Here is an 18,012-nt window from a genome sequence, read left to right on the forward strand (position 1 = left end):
CTAAATACTATTTACATAAAACACTTAGAATTCCACCTACTTAAGACATAGTAGTCTCCCCAACTGCCCCAGCCTCCTACTATACCAAAGGCAGAGATAGCAATGGTTCTCTCTTCAAGACAGTTCACCTGTTTATATTAAGAAATATTCTAGCTATTGGTTCTGAGCCTTTATCATGTTAAGAAAGTTTCTTTTTGTCTGTAGTAACATGTTTTTGTTTGTTTGTTTGTTTTTGTTTTGCTTTGTTTTTAATAATTTAGAGAAGCAGTGAGACAGCACAGTGGTAAAAAGCATGGACTTTGGTGTCAGTATGTATTTATTGGATCAATGCTCTGAAAATTCTCAGTGATCTCGAGTCAGTTACTTTAACTTCTCCTGGCTTCAGCGTTCAGCAATTGTGGAGTCTCTGCCCCAGGCATGAGATTAGCTGTGAGGTCTTCAGTTGCTCTTTGACTTGGTTCATAGGACCAGGGGTGAAATGGCCAATGAAGTGTTAAATGTGTATAGATGAAAATCTTTCTCAGGGTCTCTGAAACTTGTGATGAAACAGTTTTGGCTTTTTTATGAAATGAATTGACTACATCTCTGCAATTTAGGTGAGGGATTATACAGGAAATCTTTCCAATACCACCCTCTTACTGATTCCTGAAGTAAAAATTAACTCTTCCTCATCCCTTCCATACATACGTTTGCACATTAATATTTAAAATTTTGATGATTAATTAATATTAGTCCAAGAAATTCAGAAGCTTTTTGAAATCCTATGGAAATAAATAGAATAATAAAATTCTGGCCCAAAGTTTTGGGGGCCCTTGGTAAAATTAACATAGAGGACATGATTGAGTGGGGAATATTTTGTTGATAGTTCTGCTTTCCCATTTTGTGTCCTCCCACAATGCATTAACTTTACAACAACACTGTTTCCTAGAAATCTTTTACACTTTGAATTCCAAAACTGTTGCCCGCTTTCTCCCTCTCTCTCTCTGTATTCTGCAAATACACTATTGATATGCCATGATTCTTTCATCCCAAGTGAACTCATTCCTAAATTCTTTATCTTGGTTGCTTTAGTCTGCCTTGACACTTGAAATCTGACACTGTAGACATGGCATTATGGAATAAGCTCTTCCTTGACTCCATTCAGCATACAATAAGGCGTTTTATGCATATGTGCTTTTTTTTTTTTTTTAAAGATTTTATTTATTTATTTGACAGAGAGAAATCACAAGTAGGCAGAGAGAGAGAGAGGGAAGCAGGCTCCCTGCTGAGCAGAGAGCCCGATGCGGGACTCGATCCCAGGACTCCGAGATCATGACCTGAGCCGAAGGCAGCGGCTTAACCCACTGAGCCACCCAGGCGCCCCACATATGTGCTTTTGTATCAATAAGAAAAGCCAACAAAAATTTAAATTTTTCCATTCTCTAGAAATGTTACATTCTTATTCATTAATGTTTTTAATCTCTGTCGGTGTGTTTGAATAATAGACTTTAAAGTAAGTACACTGAAGTCAAAATGCAATTAATCCCCGAACATACCCAAATAGTGAAATTCCCTTGCTCATTTGATATGAGAGTAATGCAAGTCCAATATAAAAAAAAATGTGTTCTCATAAAGAGAATTCTTTTAAAAGTAATAAAGGGTATGAATATGCCTGCTTGCTTCAGTCAGTTATCCAGTGATTTTACTTTTGGTTGTGGCATGCTTCAAGCCTTAGGACGCAGCATGAAACTACACAGGATATTTCTAAACTACCAATCCTCCTCGAAATAGAGCCTATCTGAGAGAAGCAGTGATATCATTATAAAAAAAATATTTAAAACCCTTTCTTCTTTTGAAATTTTGAATAAGCTTCCAGACTACAAGGACTCCACCAGTATGAGTGCTTCCTTAGAGGAAAGTCTCCTCAAGGGTTCTAGGTTCATGTTTCTATATTGTGACTTTTCATCTTTTTTTTTTATGAACATCTCTCATTTTTTCCCCTTTGGCTTGGTTTCTAATTATTCCTTCAGGAAAATATGACATTTGACAAGGCATAAGCATAAATATTTAGAGGATAATAAAATTGTACTTATTCCTTAAAACAGAAAAAATGTAAGTATGCAGATATAACACTTTAATCCAATCTTCACAAAATCCTCTTTTTTAATAATATATGCCTAAATTCTGTAATCCATAGTAATTCTGATTTATTACAATGTTTAATCCAAGTGAATTATAATTGAATTAACCAAGCCTCTAAAATTGTTTCAATAAAACTCTGGATAAAAGCTTAGCAGATATTGCCAAATATTTACACTCAGCAGTTATACATGGTAAGGAACACTATTCAATCAGTGGAATTTAATTTAATAATGTTTACCTGTGTGTAAGCCTCCGGTGACTAATGCAGACTGCAGTCTGAGAATCTTGAGCAATGCATACTTTATGGCGACTGCATTTCATCTTTAGGCATGGATCTTTAGCTGGATCTAAAGCTAAAAAAAAATTGTTCAGAAAATATTAAGATATGTTTCTGAGAAATGGAGGTATCTAATCTCATCAAACAATTTGATCAAGGACTTTACATAGAAGTTCAGCTCTAAATTTTCTTCACATTCTTCCTCTTTTGAGATGTTTCTATTTCTACCTTCCTAACTCAGAGTTCATAAATGGCTGCAGTTTAGTCTTATTTATTCCATTCAGAAGATAAAATACCCGCCTATGATCAATGTGTAAACAAAACAGAAACTTCAACACAAATTTTTTCTATAGTTGTTGTTTTCTAAGCAGTAAAGATGTAGAGATAAAGTTGGGGTGTGTTACTGTAATACTTCTGTCAGTGGACAATGATAATTTCTACTTTTGTTTTCCCTAGAGAGATGTAGGTGGGAGGAGATAAAGGATTAAACCCAAAAGATGTTAGTGGACATTAATAAATCTTTGGATATATAAGAAAAGTCTACAGCTACACTAGGAACTGGCTGAGTGCATCAGGGTAATAACTGAGATATTGCATTGTCATTTTTTTTTAAAGATTTTATTTATTTATTTGACAGAGAGAGATCACAAGTAGATGGAGAGGCAGGCAGAGAGAGAGAGAGAGGGAAGCAGGCTCCCTGCTGAGCAGAGAGCCCGACGCGGGACTCGATCCCAGGACCCTGAGATCATGACCTGAGCCGAAGGCAGTGGCTTAACCCACTGAGCCACCCAGGGCGCCCCTGCATTGTCATTTTTAAATCTAGCTTGACATTTGAACCACTATTTTTCTAAACAAAATGTCTCTCTTGGTGGATGCTAACACAAAGATTGTGTGATTTGTTGGTGATATTTTAAATAACAGTTTTAATAAGCTATAACTTGCATACAATTCATTCTTTTCATCTTGAAATACAGTAGTTTTCAGTATATTCACAGCTATGAGACTATTATCATAATAAATTTTAGAAAATTTTTATTACCTCAAAGAAATGATATCCTTTAATTATCACCTTCCAACTACCACACCAACTACCCTAACTCCTTCACAATCCCTAATAGGAGTACCCACTAGTATAATTTCTGTCTCTACAGATTTGTCGATTCTGAATATTTTATGTACATGATATTATACATTATGTGGTCTTCTCTGACTGGTTTCCCTTATTTGGGGCAATGTTTTCAAGGACCAACCATGTTCTAGAATGCAACACTACTTCATTCCTTTAAATTGCTAAATATCATTATGTAGATATACTATATTTCATTTATCCATTCACTAGTTGAGGGAAATTTTGTTGTTTCTACATTCTGTTTATTATGAATAATACTGTTATTGGTAATCACTATTCGTGATGTTTGGTAATATTTTTTGTGATTTTGTGGTGGAAAGCCAGGGAAGGAATAGGCACAAATAAGAAACAGGCACTGAATGTCCACTTTGGGTGTCACAACTGAGAGAAAAAGAACTCATGCAAGATGGAAACTGAAAATAAAATTCTAATGCATGTAGAAAAATGGAGCAAAGATGACCTGAAAGGTGTGTATGTAAAATATGAAGAAGTATTTGGGAGAGCCCTGAGCTTTTCACCGACCATGAAAGAGCTGGTCTCTTCAAATCTTTTTTTTTATTTTTTCAGCTTTTCTTTTTTTTTAATTTTCTTTTTTTTAAATTTTTTAATTTTTTATAAACATATAATATATTTTTATCCACAGGGGTACAGGTCTGTGAATTGCCCGGTTTACATACTTCACAGCACTCACCAAAGCACATACCCTCCCCAATGTCCATAATCCCACCCCCCTTCTCACAACCCTCCTTTCCCCAGCAACCCTCAGTTTGTTTTGTGAGATTAGAGGAAACTAGAGTTAACATTTGGTGTACAAATCAAATTTAGTTTTATGAATGTGTTAAAACAATAACCTAACTAAAGTTAATACATTTTAATAAACAATAAATAAACCCAATTTCAATCAAATACAGATACAAACTACATATATAGATGCTTATATATAAAAACATATTCTGGGGTACCTGGTTGACTCAGTCTTTGAGCACACAACTCTTGATTTTGGTTCAGGCTGCACATCAGTGGGAAATCTGCTTGAGATTCTCTCCCCTTTTGCCAACCCCCGTTCATGCTCTCTCTCTTTCTAAAACCAATCAATTAATCTTATAAAAACTTACACATTTTCTTTCTCCAAGAAGTATATTTCTACAAAACTCTTTTTTTGAGATTTCAAATACTCGTGATATTTAAAATTAAAAATACTAACATATAGAGTTGATAATATGTTCACTAATAGACATCTTACATTATAATATGTTCAAGTGCATCTGTTAAGTTTCTTCTGAGAAAAAAATTTAACAGTCAATGATTAGATCAATTAGAGTTTCTCTTAATTTCAGAGAAATTTTAAAGCATAAGATAAACAAAAGTAGTTATTTTATTCTCTATGAAATGTTGAATATACTTTGTTCACCATGCAAATGCAAGTTGCTAGAACATTCTCATACTATCACAATTTAAACTATCACTAATTAGAAAATTGTCTCATTGAACTCTTGCACTTTAGATCTGTATAACTTCTTGTCAGACAACATAAAAGAAAGTACATACAATAACTTAAAAGGCATTAAAATGTTTTGTGATATTTCTAATCTTTAGTCTATTTTGATTTTTTAAAATATTTTACTTATTTATTTGAAAGCGAGAAAGAGAGGCACATGAGCAGGAAGGGCAGAGGGAGAGGGAGAGAGAGAATCTCAAGCTGGCTCCATGCTCCATGATGTAGGGCTTGATCCCCAAACCCCAAGATCATGACCTGAGCTGAAACCAAGAGTTGTATGCTTAACCAACAGGTGTCCCCTATTTTGACTTTTAATTGTGAATACCACTTTCAAATATTGATTGAAATCAAACAATTCTGGCTAAAAAAAAGTCATTATACATACAATTGTATCTATATTCATATGTCCTACACTCATTGTGAATATATTTAACCTAACATACATTATTCTGAAAAAGGAGTGTATTTGTTTTGAAATAAAATAATGTACCTGTGAAACTATCATGATTAATCTAATCTAGTTATACACCAAATTCAGACCATTAATAGTTATCTTTACTTATTTCTTTTAGTTTTATTTATCTTATACAGCTTACATTAGATAATTTTCTAAAGTTCCATGACACCTCTTACATTATACCTACTTAATAAAAGTACCCAAAAAAGTACAAATAAAAGAACCCCAAAATTGATGTAGAATGAGAAAGAAATTATCAGAACAAATACATCACATGAAAATTAATTTAATAAAATTTTACATACAATTCTACAGAAATGATCAAATAAAAGAGTATAGTATTTGTCAGGAGATTGAAAATACAATAGAAAGTGAACATGAAGAATCAGATACATAGGATCTACAGTAAGGAAAAGATCACTTTCTGTGCATGTGATTTTAACCATCTGTATTTTTGAGTAGAACTTACATTGTTGGCAGCTTAAAAATTATAAAACATCACACACTGTAAATACAGATGCTTGAGATTTTATTCTTGAAATCACAACAATAACACAACCATCTTCCCCTTGGCTGAAGCCCATGGATTAGACTCAATCCTGTATTTTAAAAAAGCCTGGCATAAATTCATCATCTCCTTCTGTTGCTATCCTATTCTTTCCATCTTTTTCAAATTAACATCTCCTATTCTATTCTGTATTATTGTATTAGGGTATTTTTTCTCAAGCATCCAGTACCATGATCCCTAGGAAGATTTCAGCTAGCACACTTGAATTCATCTGGCCATGTTCTTTCTGTCTTAATCTTTCATAATCTTTCTGACTGATGTGAACTAACCTGGGGACATAACTAATACTTTTTTGTTTTGCTTTGTTAAAAAAAAAAAAAAAGGCAGTCTGAATGCCTTATATTTTCACTCGTTATGTGGTTGCATTTCACTTGTGATATAGAATTTCCCACACTCTTTCACCAGAATATTTGTTTTTTAGTCCAGAATCCCCCACTCATTGCTAGACCAGAGAAAGCTAGGACATATCCAGCCTGACCCAGCCGCTAATGGTGGAAGTACCTGAGACAGCAAGGGTAGGTGAGAGCAGGAAACAAACATGACTGTAGACAGGTATGTCAGTTTAAAAAGATCAAATTCTTGAGAAGAGGTCCTTACATCAAGGTAACCAAAAAGTAAGGACATGCAATACAGATGTTGGGTCAAGAAGACAAACACAGGGGGCACCTGGGTGGCTCAGTGGGTTAAGCCGCTGCCTTTGGCTCAGGTCATGATCTCAGGGTCCTGGGATCGAGTCCCGCGTCGGGCTCTCTGCTCAGCAGGGAGCCTGCTTCCTCCTCTCTCTCTCTCTCTCTGCCTGCCTCTCTGCCTATTTGTGATCTCTCTCTGTCAAATAAATAAATAAAATCTTTAAAAAAAAAAAAAAGAAAACAAACACAGAAAATGACTGAAAGGTGCTGAATTCCCATCACAGCAGAAGAATCATTATTTTTCATGTTTCATGCAGGTTGTCTTCAAAGAGGGAAAGGCAAAAAGTGATGTCATTAAGGTGCAAAGATAGGTATTATTGTTTGTATCAAGAACTGAAATAAACTTCAAGATCAGAACTCTTAATCTGTAAAAACTTATTTCTGGAATTTAACAGTGTTTATCCACAAAAAATGTGTAGCTTTTTAGAAGATTAAATCCCAATGACTTTAGGCTAAAGCACTTTTAAATAATTCTGCATTTTACTTTTAGTGGGGCTAATGTTGAACCAGTTATCTTAATTAAATCAACACCAGAGAAAAGATTTCTTAAAATCTTGACAAATACAATAAAAACTTAATATTCCCAATATTGATTCAGATTTTTCAAAGACAAATATTATTAGTTTTTGTAGTAAAAACTAGTAATATTTATGTAGCTTGATGGTTTCATCTATAAAAGTCAAGCTTTTGGACTGAACTTCAAATTAACATTCTTCTTTCAAAACATGTTATTAGATTTCAGCATACATTTTTGGCACCAGATATCCTACATGGAATGGATCCTGTCCTCAACAGACTCAATATTTTAATTGGAAAATATATCTATATATCTATATATCTATATATATGTCTATATATTTGTATATAAAAGATATATATCTTTTATATATATATATATATATGGCAATTAGAACACATTGTTAAGTAGAAATTATACCCATACATATTTACTGTGTATATACATTTAGCTATGTGAAAACACATACACACACACAGTTTAAGGAGTCATATAGTAGTGAATGAGGGATAATTAGGATGAATGCAAATTTAGGTAGGTTTTGAAATATGCACAATAAGCAAAATGAAAGAAAACTCCATATAAGAAGATAGTATGAATTGCATAAAATATAAAAAGTATGTTCTATCCTTGGAATGACAGTTCACGATCAATGAAATATAAAATGTGCATGCTGCCTGAAAGTACTAGGAAAAAATACTGGGGAGGCAGATGGAAGCTTATTACCCTTTGGAGCTCTCCTTTTTAGAAATGCCATGTCACTCAATGATTTTAATTTGGAGAGTGACATAATTATGTTTTATGGTAAAGAGATCACTCATAAAATTTGGTTATGCTCTGAATAATATTTGACCAAGACAAGGAAACTAAGAATGTCCAGCGGAGAAAGAATAAGAATCCACTCTCGGGGAACTGACTGTAAAGATGGGCATGGGAACAAGGCTACCTTTGGAGCAGAAAAAAAAGAGGATTTTGAGAGGGTCAAGCACTGGTCTGTTGGAATAGGTATTCTGAGACAACCAAATCTGAATCGATTGAATAAACATCCAATTCCTCACTTCAACCATTTGTGGACTTTTTCTGTTATTAATATTGCTATAACTGGGGAGCCTGTGTGGCTCAGTGGATTAAGTTTTTGCCTTCAGCTCAGGTCATGATCTCAGGGTCCTGGGATTGAGCCCTGGATTGAGCTCCCTGCTCAGCAGGAGCCTGCTTCCCCTTCTCTCTCTCTGCCTGCCTCTGTGCCTACTTGTGATCTCTGTCTGTCAAATAAATAAATAAAACCTTCAAAACAAACAAATAAATAAATAGATAAATAAATAAATAAAATCTTTAAAAATATATTGTTATAACTAATTTTCTTTTTATTAGTATTTGTCCAGTTAACTTTTGTCTGAATTCCTTTATTTTTAATTCTTAATTTTTATAGTTTAAGACTGTTCTCAAGAATTCTTAGATGGATTTACAAGCCCAGTCTAAGGTGACCTATCTCCTCTTCTGTTTCAAATGTGATTTTTTTTTATATAATTGTACTCTTTCTTCTCACTTTGCTTTGTGCTTTTTAAAAAGATTTTATTTATTTATTTGACAGAGAGAGAGCAAGAGATACAAGCAGGGGGAACAATAGAGGTTGAGCCCAATGCAGGGCTTGATCCCAGGACTCCAGGATCCCAACCAAAGTCCAAGGCTGATGCTCGATTGACTAAGGCATCCAGGTGCCCTATTTTGTGCTTTCTATTCTGCAGGGTTTTTTTTCTTTATTTTTACTTCTTCTTTCCTGCCTCATAGTGTGTTAATTATATTTTTTAACTTTTCTTTTTATCTATTTATTTATTTATTTGAGAAAGAGACAGAGAGAGACAGCATATGAGTGAGAGCAGGAGCCGAGCCACCCAGCCACCCAATTATATCTTATTTAGTACCTTTTTTCTTCTGCTAGTTTGGAAGTCAAAAATCTCTTTTAGTGATTTCCTTGAAATGTTTACACACACAAATAATAATAATAAATATTATTATTTTTACTGATATAGCTTATTTAAAATCATAAAATCTGCCATTTACCCAGCACGGCTTCTTGGAATTTACACTTCCTTTTGGGTTCTCCTTTTTTTGTTGTTTGTTTGTTTTTGTTATTTTTCTTTAAAGATTTTATTTATTTGACAGAAAGAGATCACAAGTAGGCAGAGAGGCAGGCAGAGACAGAGGAGGAAGCAGGCTCCCTGTCAAGCAGAGAGCCTGATGCAGGACTCGATCCCAGGACCCTGAGATCATGACCTGAGCCAAAGGCAAAGGCTTAACCCACTTAGCCACCCAGGCGCCCTTGGGTTCTCTTGTATAATTTTATATGTGGAAGCATATTGTTTTATCGTTCTTTTGGCATGTGCAATTGGTACTATACCTTTTATATATTTTTCTAAATGTATCTTTATTTTCCAATCATTTTTATTTTTTTAAAGATTGTATTTATTTCAGAAAGTGAGAAAGAGAGAGCGTAGGTTGGGGGACAGGCCTAGGGAAAAAGAGAAGCAGACTCCCTGTTGAGTATGGAGCCAGACACTGGGGTGGATTCCAGGACTCTGGGATCCTGACCTAGCCAAAGGTCAGGATGCTTAACCAACTGAGCCACCAGGTACCCCTCTAATCATTTGTAAAGGATAATTTAGCTGTGTCTGGAACTCTTATTTGATAATTACTTTTTTCTAGCCACAGTAAAAAAATATTATTTCATGTTATTTTGCCCTCTGTTGCCACTAATTAATAAGTCTATTTTCAGTCTGTAGTACTGTGTAAACTATTAGCCTTTACTCCCTGGATATTATAATATTTTCTTATCATCAAAACTTTGTGTTGTGAGATGCTTATCTCCAACTATTACACCAAAGACATAAGCAAATATGTCCTTCTCTTTGAATTTCAACTAGTAACATAAGTATACTTATGTAACGAAAGAATTCTTTAGCCATTTGAAAAAAAAATCAAGAAAACAAAAATTAAGTTAAACATTCATCATGTGCCATTGAAGGCTGGGTTTCAATTTTGGAAAAATGTTGGAAAATTTATATCACTAAATAGTGAAATCAAAGTATGCATCAGCATTCACTTGGTGAAATATCTCTCTAAACTTAATTGTGTGTTTTCACATAAAATGAAGTGACTGGTAACTCAAACATATTTTAAAAACCTTCACGGTTCAACAATGAAGCACTGAATATGCTTTCGTTGATGTTTTAACAACAGTTCATTTCACTAAAACTCTATGCTGTAAAACTATAGGAAGAAATAGTTTTCTAGGGAATTTTTTTAAACTTGCCAGATGTTACAATGAAAGGCTGTGCAAGTGAGCAGCATGGAAAATAGAGCTAATGCCTGATAGTTAATTAGACTTTTGACAGCCAGTTTTGTGGCGCTAAATGTGATTAAATGTGGCTGCAAGTCTTTGGAGTGACTTTTCTTAGTTTTAAACCTTAACATTACTTTAGTTATAGAAAATCCTTCCACTCTAACTGTGGTCTCACCATTACAAACATTAAATGTGGAGGTCTATACCATTGCCAGATTTTGATGCAATTGTTGAATTAATTTATTTTGTCATAAATATATATCAAAATATCACAATGTTTCAATAATAGCATATCTTATACAATTGTATGAAATGCAAATGACTACTACATTGATAACTCAAAGTTAATAAGATCTCTAGCTACTATTACAAGACAGAATTTCATCCGACAGTCATTACACTCTGGTATTAAAGTATTGATGACAATTTAAAACTATCATTCTTTTTTTTATCATTATTTTGTCCACGTATTATATTATCTATAATACTTCTTAAAGTGATAAATGTTAACAGTGTTTCTTTTACAGAAGAGATGCATCAGAATACTTGATTATATGTAAAAAACTATTATTTTTACTAGTTTCCAATTTCAAAATTGTATTTGATAGACAAAAGTGAGGATACTGAATCCCCATCATAAAGATTTAAATTTAGGATTTTCTTTCTAATATTTGATCTAAAGATATCTATGATTCAGTTAACACTTACTAAGAGGGTGCCTAAAATAGAATCATAAAGAAGAGTCCCTACTAATGTATCAATAATGTCTTGGCTTATTGAAATAATGTTCACCTGTAGTTTTTGATGATGTCCCCCAATGATTCTATACCTTAATGTTTTCATATAGGAATTAAAGAAATTGAGCTAATGTTATACCAAATAACATATTCTATAATTGTGTACTTTAACTCATTTAGGAGCTGTTATATGAAAAGGAGGAAATATTTTTAAAAATTAACACTGAGTTGAAAAAATGTCCATGTGACTCAGCATGACTGTATGTAAAGTGCCTTAAATATTTCCAGACATATAGAAAGCACCATATTTGGCAATATCGTTTGTATTTTTATTGATAGCTATAAAGGCCTACAAAATCTCCTATAACTTGCTAAACAGCTCTACTAACTACCCAATGGGAGGATATGTGGCTGACTTTGAGTGACATTTTGCTTTTCTCAGCTCTCTATTAGGACACAGAATTACCTCTGTCCGATAAAAGCCACTGACTCTAAAGTCACCGTTTTCCTAAATAAAGTTTACTCTTCTATTTTTACCGACTTAAAAGTAAAAATAATAATTTCTACATGAACTCTTTTAAAGAACAATGAAGCTAATCCTTAAAAAAAAAAAAAAGAAATTTCCAAACACAGATTTGTTTCCTCTGAAAGCTGTGTCAAACACTACTACCATTAGATAGCTTACACACTTGTATGCACACACAGAGACATATATGCATAACAAGGAATTGTATCAATGACCATTTAATCTTGGGTGTGAATCAGGAGATAGTGCCCTGAAATCGTCTACTCAATGTGATATAAAATTAAAAGTATAGTTAAGTTGCCACTTCACCACTAGAAGGAACGTTAAAAACCAAAACAAAACAAACAAATAAAACAACTGAACAGAGAAGTGTTTGCAAGAATGTAGATCAACTAACCAAACATGTGGCTGGTGGGAGTATAGAATGCTATAATTACTGTTAATAGTCCAGGTCTAATTAGGAGACAAAAGACATAGTAACTCAAATAGGGAAAGTTTAAAATAAGGAATTTCTAATTACGGTAGAAGAATAACCCTAAAGGAGTAAAGAAAGCTCTAAGGGATACTCTCATAATGAAACAGGATATCAACAGAAGAGCCGAACTAGAAAGATGCACTTCCTCCCCAGATGTGGGATTCAGTTCTCATTGGAGAAGGTTGCAATGCACTGGATGGCCCAGAAGCCTATTTGGTGGATAGGGCCAAAGCCAGTTGGTCTATAGTCACTGGCAAAGTAGGCGACACCACACCCATTCCCCCCTCCTATCTGGGATAGGTACACTGAGGCTGGAGGGAAGGGAACCACAGCTGGGACTGGCAAGTAGGCGACACTCATCCAGTATGTGATGGGCTGAAGCCAACAGGCAGGTGCATGAGCAGAGTTGGGGCACTCTCCCCATGAAGTGGGGAGAGTGGGGTGTGTACCTGGGATAGACAGTGCCCACCAAGATCAGGTATGCAAGCTTGCCATGGGATTGTATACACTAGTCATGCATCTGTGGCAGAGCACCCCTGCATGTCTCTCCTTCAAGCATCACTGGAGTAGAAGGAGACCCAGAGGTACTCCAGGGGCAGAAAGAAAAATCCTTCACTCCACAGAACCTTGCAGTACCCTTACTGAAGCTTAACATTTGGTTTATTACAGGCCATGCTTAGGAGATCTAGTTCCATTACTGTAGAACAGGCAATGAAAAGTGAATGGGGAGATAAGAGGCCTTGCACAATCGCTCTGAAAAATATTTTGGCAGTTTGTTGTGTAATTAAACAATGCTACATCTTTGAATTTATCCAAGAGAATATTTTGAATGTTCACAAAGAGACTATTATAAAAATATTCATGGCATATTTAGTTATAAGAACTAACCCAAATATCCATCAATGGGTGATTGTTGTTATACAAAGAGAATTCTTCTCAGCAATCAAACAAAACAAACCCCTGAAACATGCAATAATGTTAGATAAATCTCAAAAACATTATATCAAACAAAAACGGCATAAATGAAAATATACAAAGAACATAGTTCCATCTGTATCAAGTTATAGGATGAGCTAAACTAAATTAAAATGAAAGAAATCAGAACAGCTCAGAATAGTGATTGCTTGGATTGGGGGTAGGAAACTGGGAGGAGTAGGGTAGAGTAAGTAGTCTGAAGAATGTCTGGAGTGATGGAAATGACCTCTCTCTTAACTGAGCTACTGTTAATTCAATTATCTGCATTCACCAAAATGTAACAAACTGTATATTTTAAACTATTGCCTTTTATTGTATGTAAATTAAACATTTATAAAGAAAAAATTTCCTTTTGTTTTCTTCTAAGGCATTTTTTAAAAATCTCTGTTCTCCATGAGAATATTTAAGGTCTTCTTAATCCACAATCTCAGGGCAACAAAGCATACAGTCAAAAATCAAAGGTGACAAATTTCACCATTGAAATTTAGATACTAAAAATCAATTCTCCATCAATGGAGCATGTTCTTTTGTAATGAATACTGCACAATGCAGATAGGTTACATTAATGAAAAACAAGTCATAATTGGAAAAAGAATGTAGAACAGGGTCTCAGTTTCTCAAATCTGCATTCAGATACTATAGTGTCTATAAAAAACTTTAGATAAAACTGCCAGAATTTAACTACCGTAAAAAGAAAAAGAGCATTTACATATGCCCCCAAATCTTAAAAACTATTTTATAGAACCAGTGGTAATACTGACCGACAAAACAAGTTGATAGAATTTATAACTAAGAACACTTTTCACTTCTTAAAGATTTGTTTGTTTGTTTGTTTGTTTATTTATTTAGAGAGCATTCATGAGTGAGTGAGAGAGGGAGAGGCGGAGGGAAAGAATCCCAAGCAGACTCCATGCCAGGTGAGGAACCTGAGCTGGGCCTGGATCTCAGCACCCATGAGATCATGAACTGAGCTGAAACCAAGAGATAGGTTGGACGCTCAACTGACTGAGCTACCCAGGTGCCCCAAACTAAGGAAATTTTTAAATAAACATTGCAATACTCAGAACATATTTTATGAATTACATTTTTTTAAAAAGATTTTATTCATTGGAGTGAGAGAGAGAGCACAAGCAGCAGAGAGGGTTGGAGGGAGAGGGAGAAGCAGACTACCAGCAGAACAGGGAGCCCAACCCCGTGCTCAATCCCAGGACCCTGAGATTATGCCCCGAACCAAAGGCAAATGCTTAACAGATTGAGCAACCAAGGCACTCCTATGAATTAAAGTTCTTAAAATCTTTTTTCAAATATTTCTAATTTCAGCAAGTTGATGCTGCTTAAACAGAAATGCAGCTTCAACAAAAGCAGACTTCCTTAGTAAAGCAATGGTGATAATTACCCTGGCAGGTAAGTCAGTAAACCTTATGGGTCTTTCATAGCCTTCAGTTTGTCATTTCTAATTAATATCATCGCTCACACACACACAAAAATCCTTTGCAAGTACTGATCTGACTGTTGTTAAATGAAGCTTTCACTGACTGCCACCTACTTAGGTGCTCTTAGATTAAAACCTGTAGGTTGCTCAGATGACTAAATCAAATGAGGGTGCATTTTCTGATACAGAACTTTCAGCTTATTTTGTTAGACAGTTTAATCTGTACTTCAGTCTAGTGCAAATGAAAATTTCTAATTGCTATTTACTAAAGGACTTCTTCATTAGCACTGATCTATCCAATCAATGGTTTGCCATATCTGGTAATTTAATATTACAAAATGTCTAATTTTTAAATCTAAAAACACTGGAAATTTTTGTTGCCTAATGTATTTGTCCAAATACTAAAAATATTCAAAAAGTGTTTTTAGTCATATTCTTGGGGTTGTAAATTGATAATGCGATAGGTTCCAATAGGGCCTGACTCAAATCATTAGCGCAGTATCCTATTTAGTGAGTGACATAAATGACTACAGAATTACAAAATGTGGCTCAATATCAAACACGATGGGACCAGTGGATACAAATGGCTATGATGTTAACTCTGTAAGTACTTTTTGATATTAAATATTAGAAATATATTTTTCTTGCTAAGCTATTTTAAAAAATGATTAGAGTAACACCATATGCAACAGTGACAACAAAACTGAAACATGGTAAATTCTAAGGGACTCCATGATTGATCACTGGGGAAACAAGGTCAAAGAGAAAAGGAAACAATGTTGCTATACAGTATTTTTCAACTTTGAAACTTACATGATGGTTAAAATACTTTGAAAATGTTAATATCGCTTTCTTGGATATAAAAATCTCCATTCTATTGTTATAGCAATATTCCCATGAAGAAACTGCAATATGTCATTGTGAGATGCAAAAGGAAGAATCTAGAAAATATGCAATTTAAACTTGCAGATTTAATGAATTTGTAAGAAAATGGTTTGGGAAAAGTATTTTCCAGATTCTAATTACACCATTGCCCTCCCTACTTAAGCATATTAACAATGAGTCTGGGAGCGCCTGGGTGGCTCAGTGGGTTAAGCCTCTACCTTCAGCTCACGTCATCATCCCAGGGTCCTGAGATCCAGCCCCGCATCAGGCTCTCTGCTCAGCAGGGAGTGCCTCCCCCTCTCTCTGTGCCTGCCTCTCTGCCTACTTGTGATTTCTGTCAAATAAATAAATAAAATCTTTAAAAAAAAAAAAAAACAGAAACAAAAACAGTTAGTCTGAAAGACTATGATCATAGGCCTGTTCTGTGGTATGGAATGGGTCTCTTTTAGGCTAACCATATGGTAGAGAAAAGTTCTAAAACAAGGGAAGAATGAAAGAAGAACTTTCTTATTTGTCGTGGACTAAATGTTTGTGTCCCCCTAAAATTCATCTGTTGAAATCCTCACCTGCAGTGTGATGGTGAAGTAGTCCCCTCTTAGCCATGGTTTCACTTTCTATAGTTTTTAGTTAACTGCTAGTCACGGTCACCTGCAGTTTGGAAACAATGCTTTTCCTTCATGTATCAGAAGGTCAATAGTAGCCTAATAACTACATTGCAATGTCATATCATTCATTCATCTCAGTTCATCCTATCATTGCATCATCTCATATCATCACAAGGAGGTAAGCATGGTAGAATAAGATATTTTGAAAAAGGAAGGGAAAGAAAAGGCCATATCCACATAATTTTAATTACAACATATTATTGTAATGTTCTACTTTATTAGTAATTATTGTTGTCAATCTAGTCCTGTACCTAATATATACGTTAAGCTTTATCATAAATAGGTACATAGGGAAAAAAAAAAAAAGCATAGTATATAAAGGGTTTGGTACTATCCATGGTTTCAGGCATTCACTAGGGGCCTTGGAACATATCTTCCAAGGATAAGGGAGGACTCTTGTATTAAGTGGCGAGGTCTTTGCAGACAATTAGATCATGATGGTGGAGCACTCATAAATGGGATTAGTGCCTCTTCAAAGAGACCCCAGGGAGTTCTGTCTGTTTCTTACATGAGAATGCAATGAAAATACAATGAGAAGATAACAGTCTGCAAACTGGGAGATCTCCCTATAACTCCACCATGCTGGCACCTTACCTTACACATATGGCCTCCAGAACTGTCAGAATGTCTGTTGTATGTAAGCTGCCCAGTCTGTGGTTTGTTATAGTGTCCTGCCACACTGATTAAGAGACTATTTTTCTTTCTCTGTCTTGGTGTGAATGAGGGGGAGCGGTGGAAGGGAAAAGGAAGAATGCCAGATAACTAAAAAAAAAAACCAAAAAAACAAACAAAACAAAACAAAAACAAAAAACAAAAAACCCAAAAAATAAAAAACAAAACTGAGTCTCTGTTTTCTATTTCCCTTTTCTTAGGTTTCCTTCAAGTCAGCTAAGCCTTGGACAATGCTCAGATGAATGAGAGTAAAACAGAAGGCAGATGGGATCATTTGACAATCTCTACCCCACCTTTTGAACACTAACACACCTCAACTTATGAGTTAAAGATAAAAAGAGAAAAAAAAAAAACTGTTTCCAGTTGTTTTTTATATAATGAAAAGTTTAACACTTTCATTACCATACAATTTAGAATATCTTCATGTCACATTCATTCTCCAACGGGGGGTCCTACTTCAGTGTTGGAATTTTGGAGTGGAATAAGTAAAGTTCTTGTTACCCTTGCCCTACCTGCAGACTCACTAATAAGAGTTTCTGACAGCTATAGTCCTTGGTCTAAAATAAAACAACAGTGGAAAAGGACACAGTCCTCCTAACATGTGTGAGGAATGTTCAGTTGCTGACTCTTCTTCTCATGGGCGTTGTTGTGGTTTCCATGGAGATTCTCCTGCAGGGCACTCTGGTTAAAGATGGTCTAGATGGGCATTTCTGACTCTCCCATGGGAATCCAGAAACACTATCATCTGTCTCCCAGTTTCAAACACACCGTCTTTAGGTGGTCAACTAGGATGGTGGTCTATAAATATACTTTGAAATATCTTTATGATGAACCCTGTCAGCACAGTGCCCCACAAATACAAGCATTAGCTCTAATTTTGGTGGAAAAGCTTCTATTTCTCAGCAGAGCCACCTCAATATGACCCTCTGATGAACTGGAGCAGCAACTTCCAGTGATTTTTGCCATTAAAATATTCAGGTTAGAGTTAATACTGGTCCTTAGGTCCCTCAGGATAAACTATAGACATAAGACTCTCCATTTTGTTCCCC

At 34.9% G+C, this 18,012-nt stretch overlaps 1 protein-coding gene across 2 annotated transcripts in view; it reads right to left on the minus strand.

The window, feature by feature from the left end:
• SPOCK3 (SPARC (osteonectin), cwcv and kazal like domains proteoglycan 3) overlaps positions 1–18,012 on the minus strand; it is a 494,982-nt gene that overhangs the window by 284,973 nt on the left and 191,997 nt on the right. For both annotated transcript variants that reach the window (XM_044224808.1, XM_044224807.1), the window contains one exon: positions 2,360–2,474. In XM_044224808.1, coding sequence (XP_044080743.1) covers positions 2,360–2,474 — 115 coding nt within the window. The remainder of the gene's footprint in view (positions 1–2,359; positions 2,475–18,012) is intronic.

Source organism: Neovison vison, chromosome 11 (genome assembly GCF_020171115.1).
Source record: "Neovison vison isolate M4711 chromosome 11, ASM_NN_V1, whole genome shotgun sequence".
NCBI lineage: Eukaryota > Metazoa > Chordata > Mammalia > Carnivora > Mustelidae > Neogale > Neogale vison.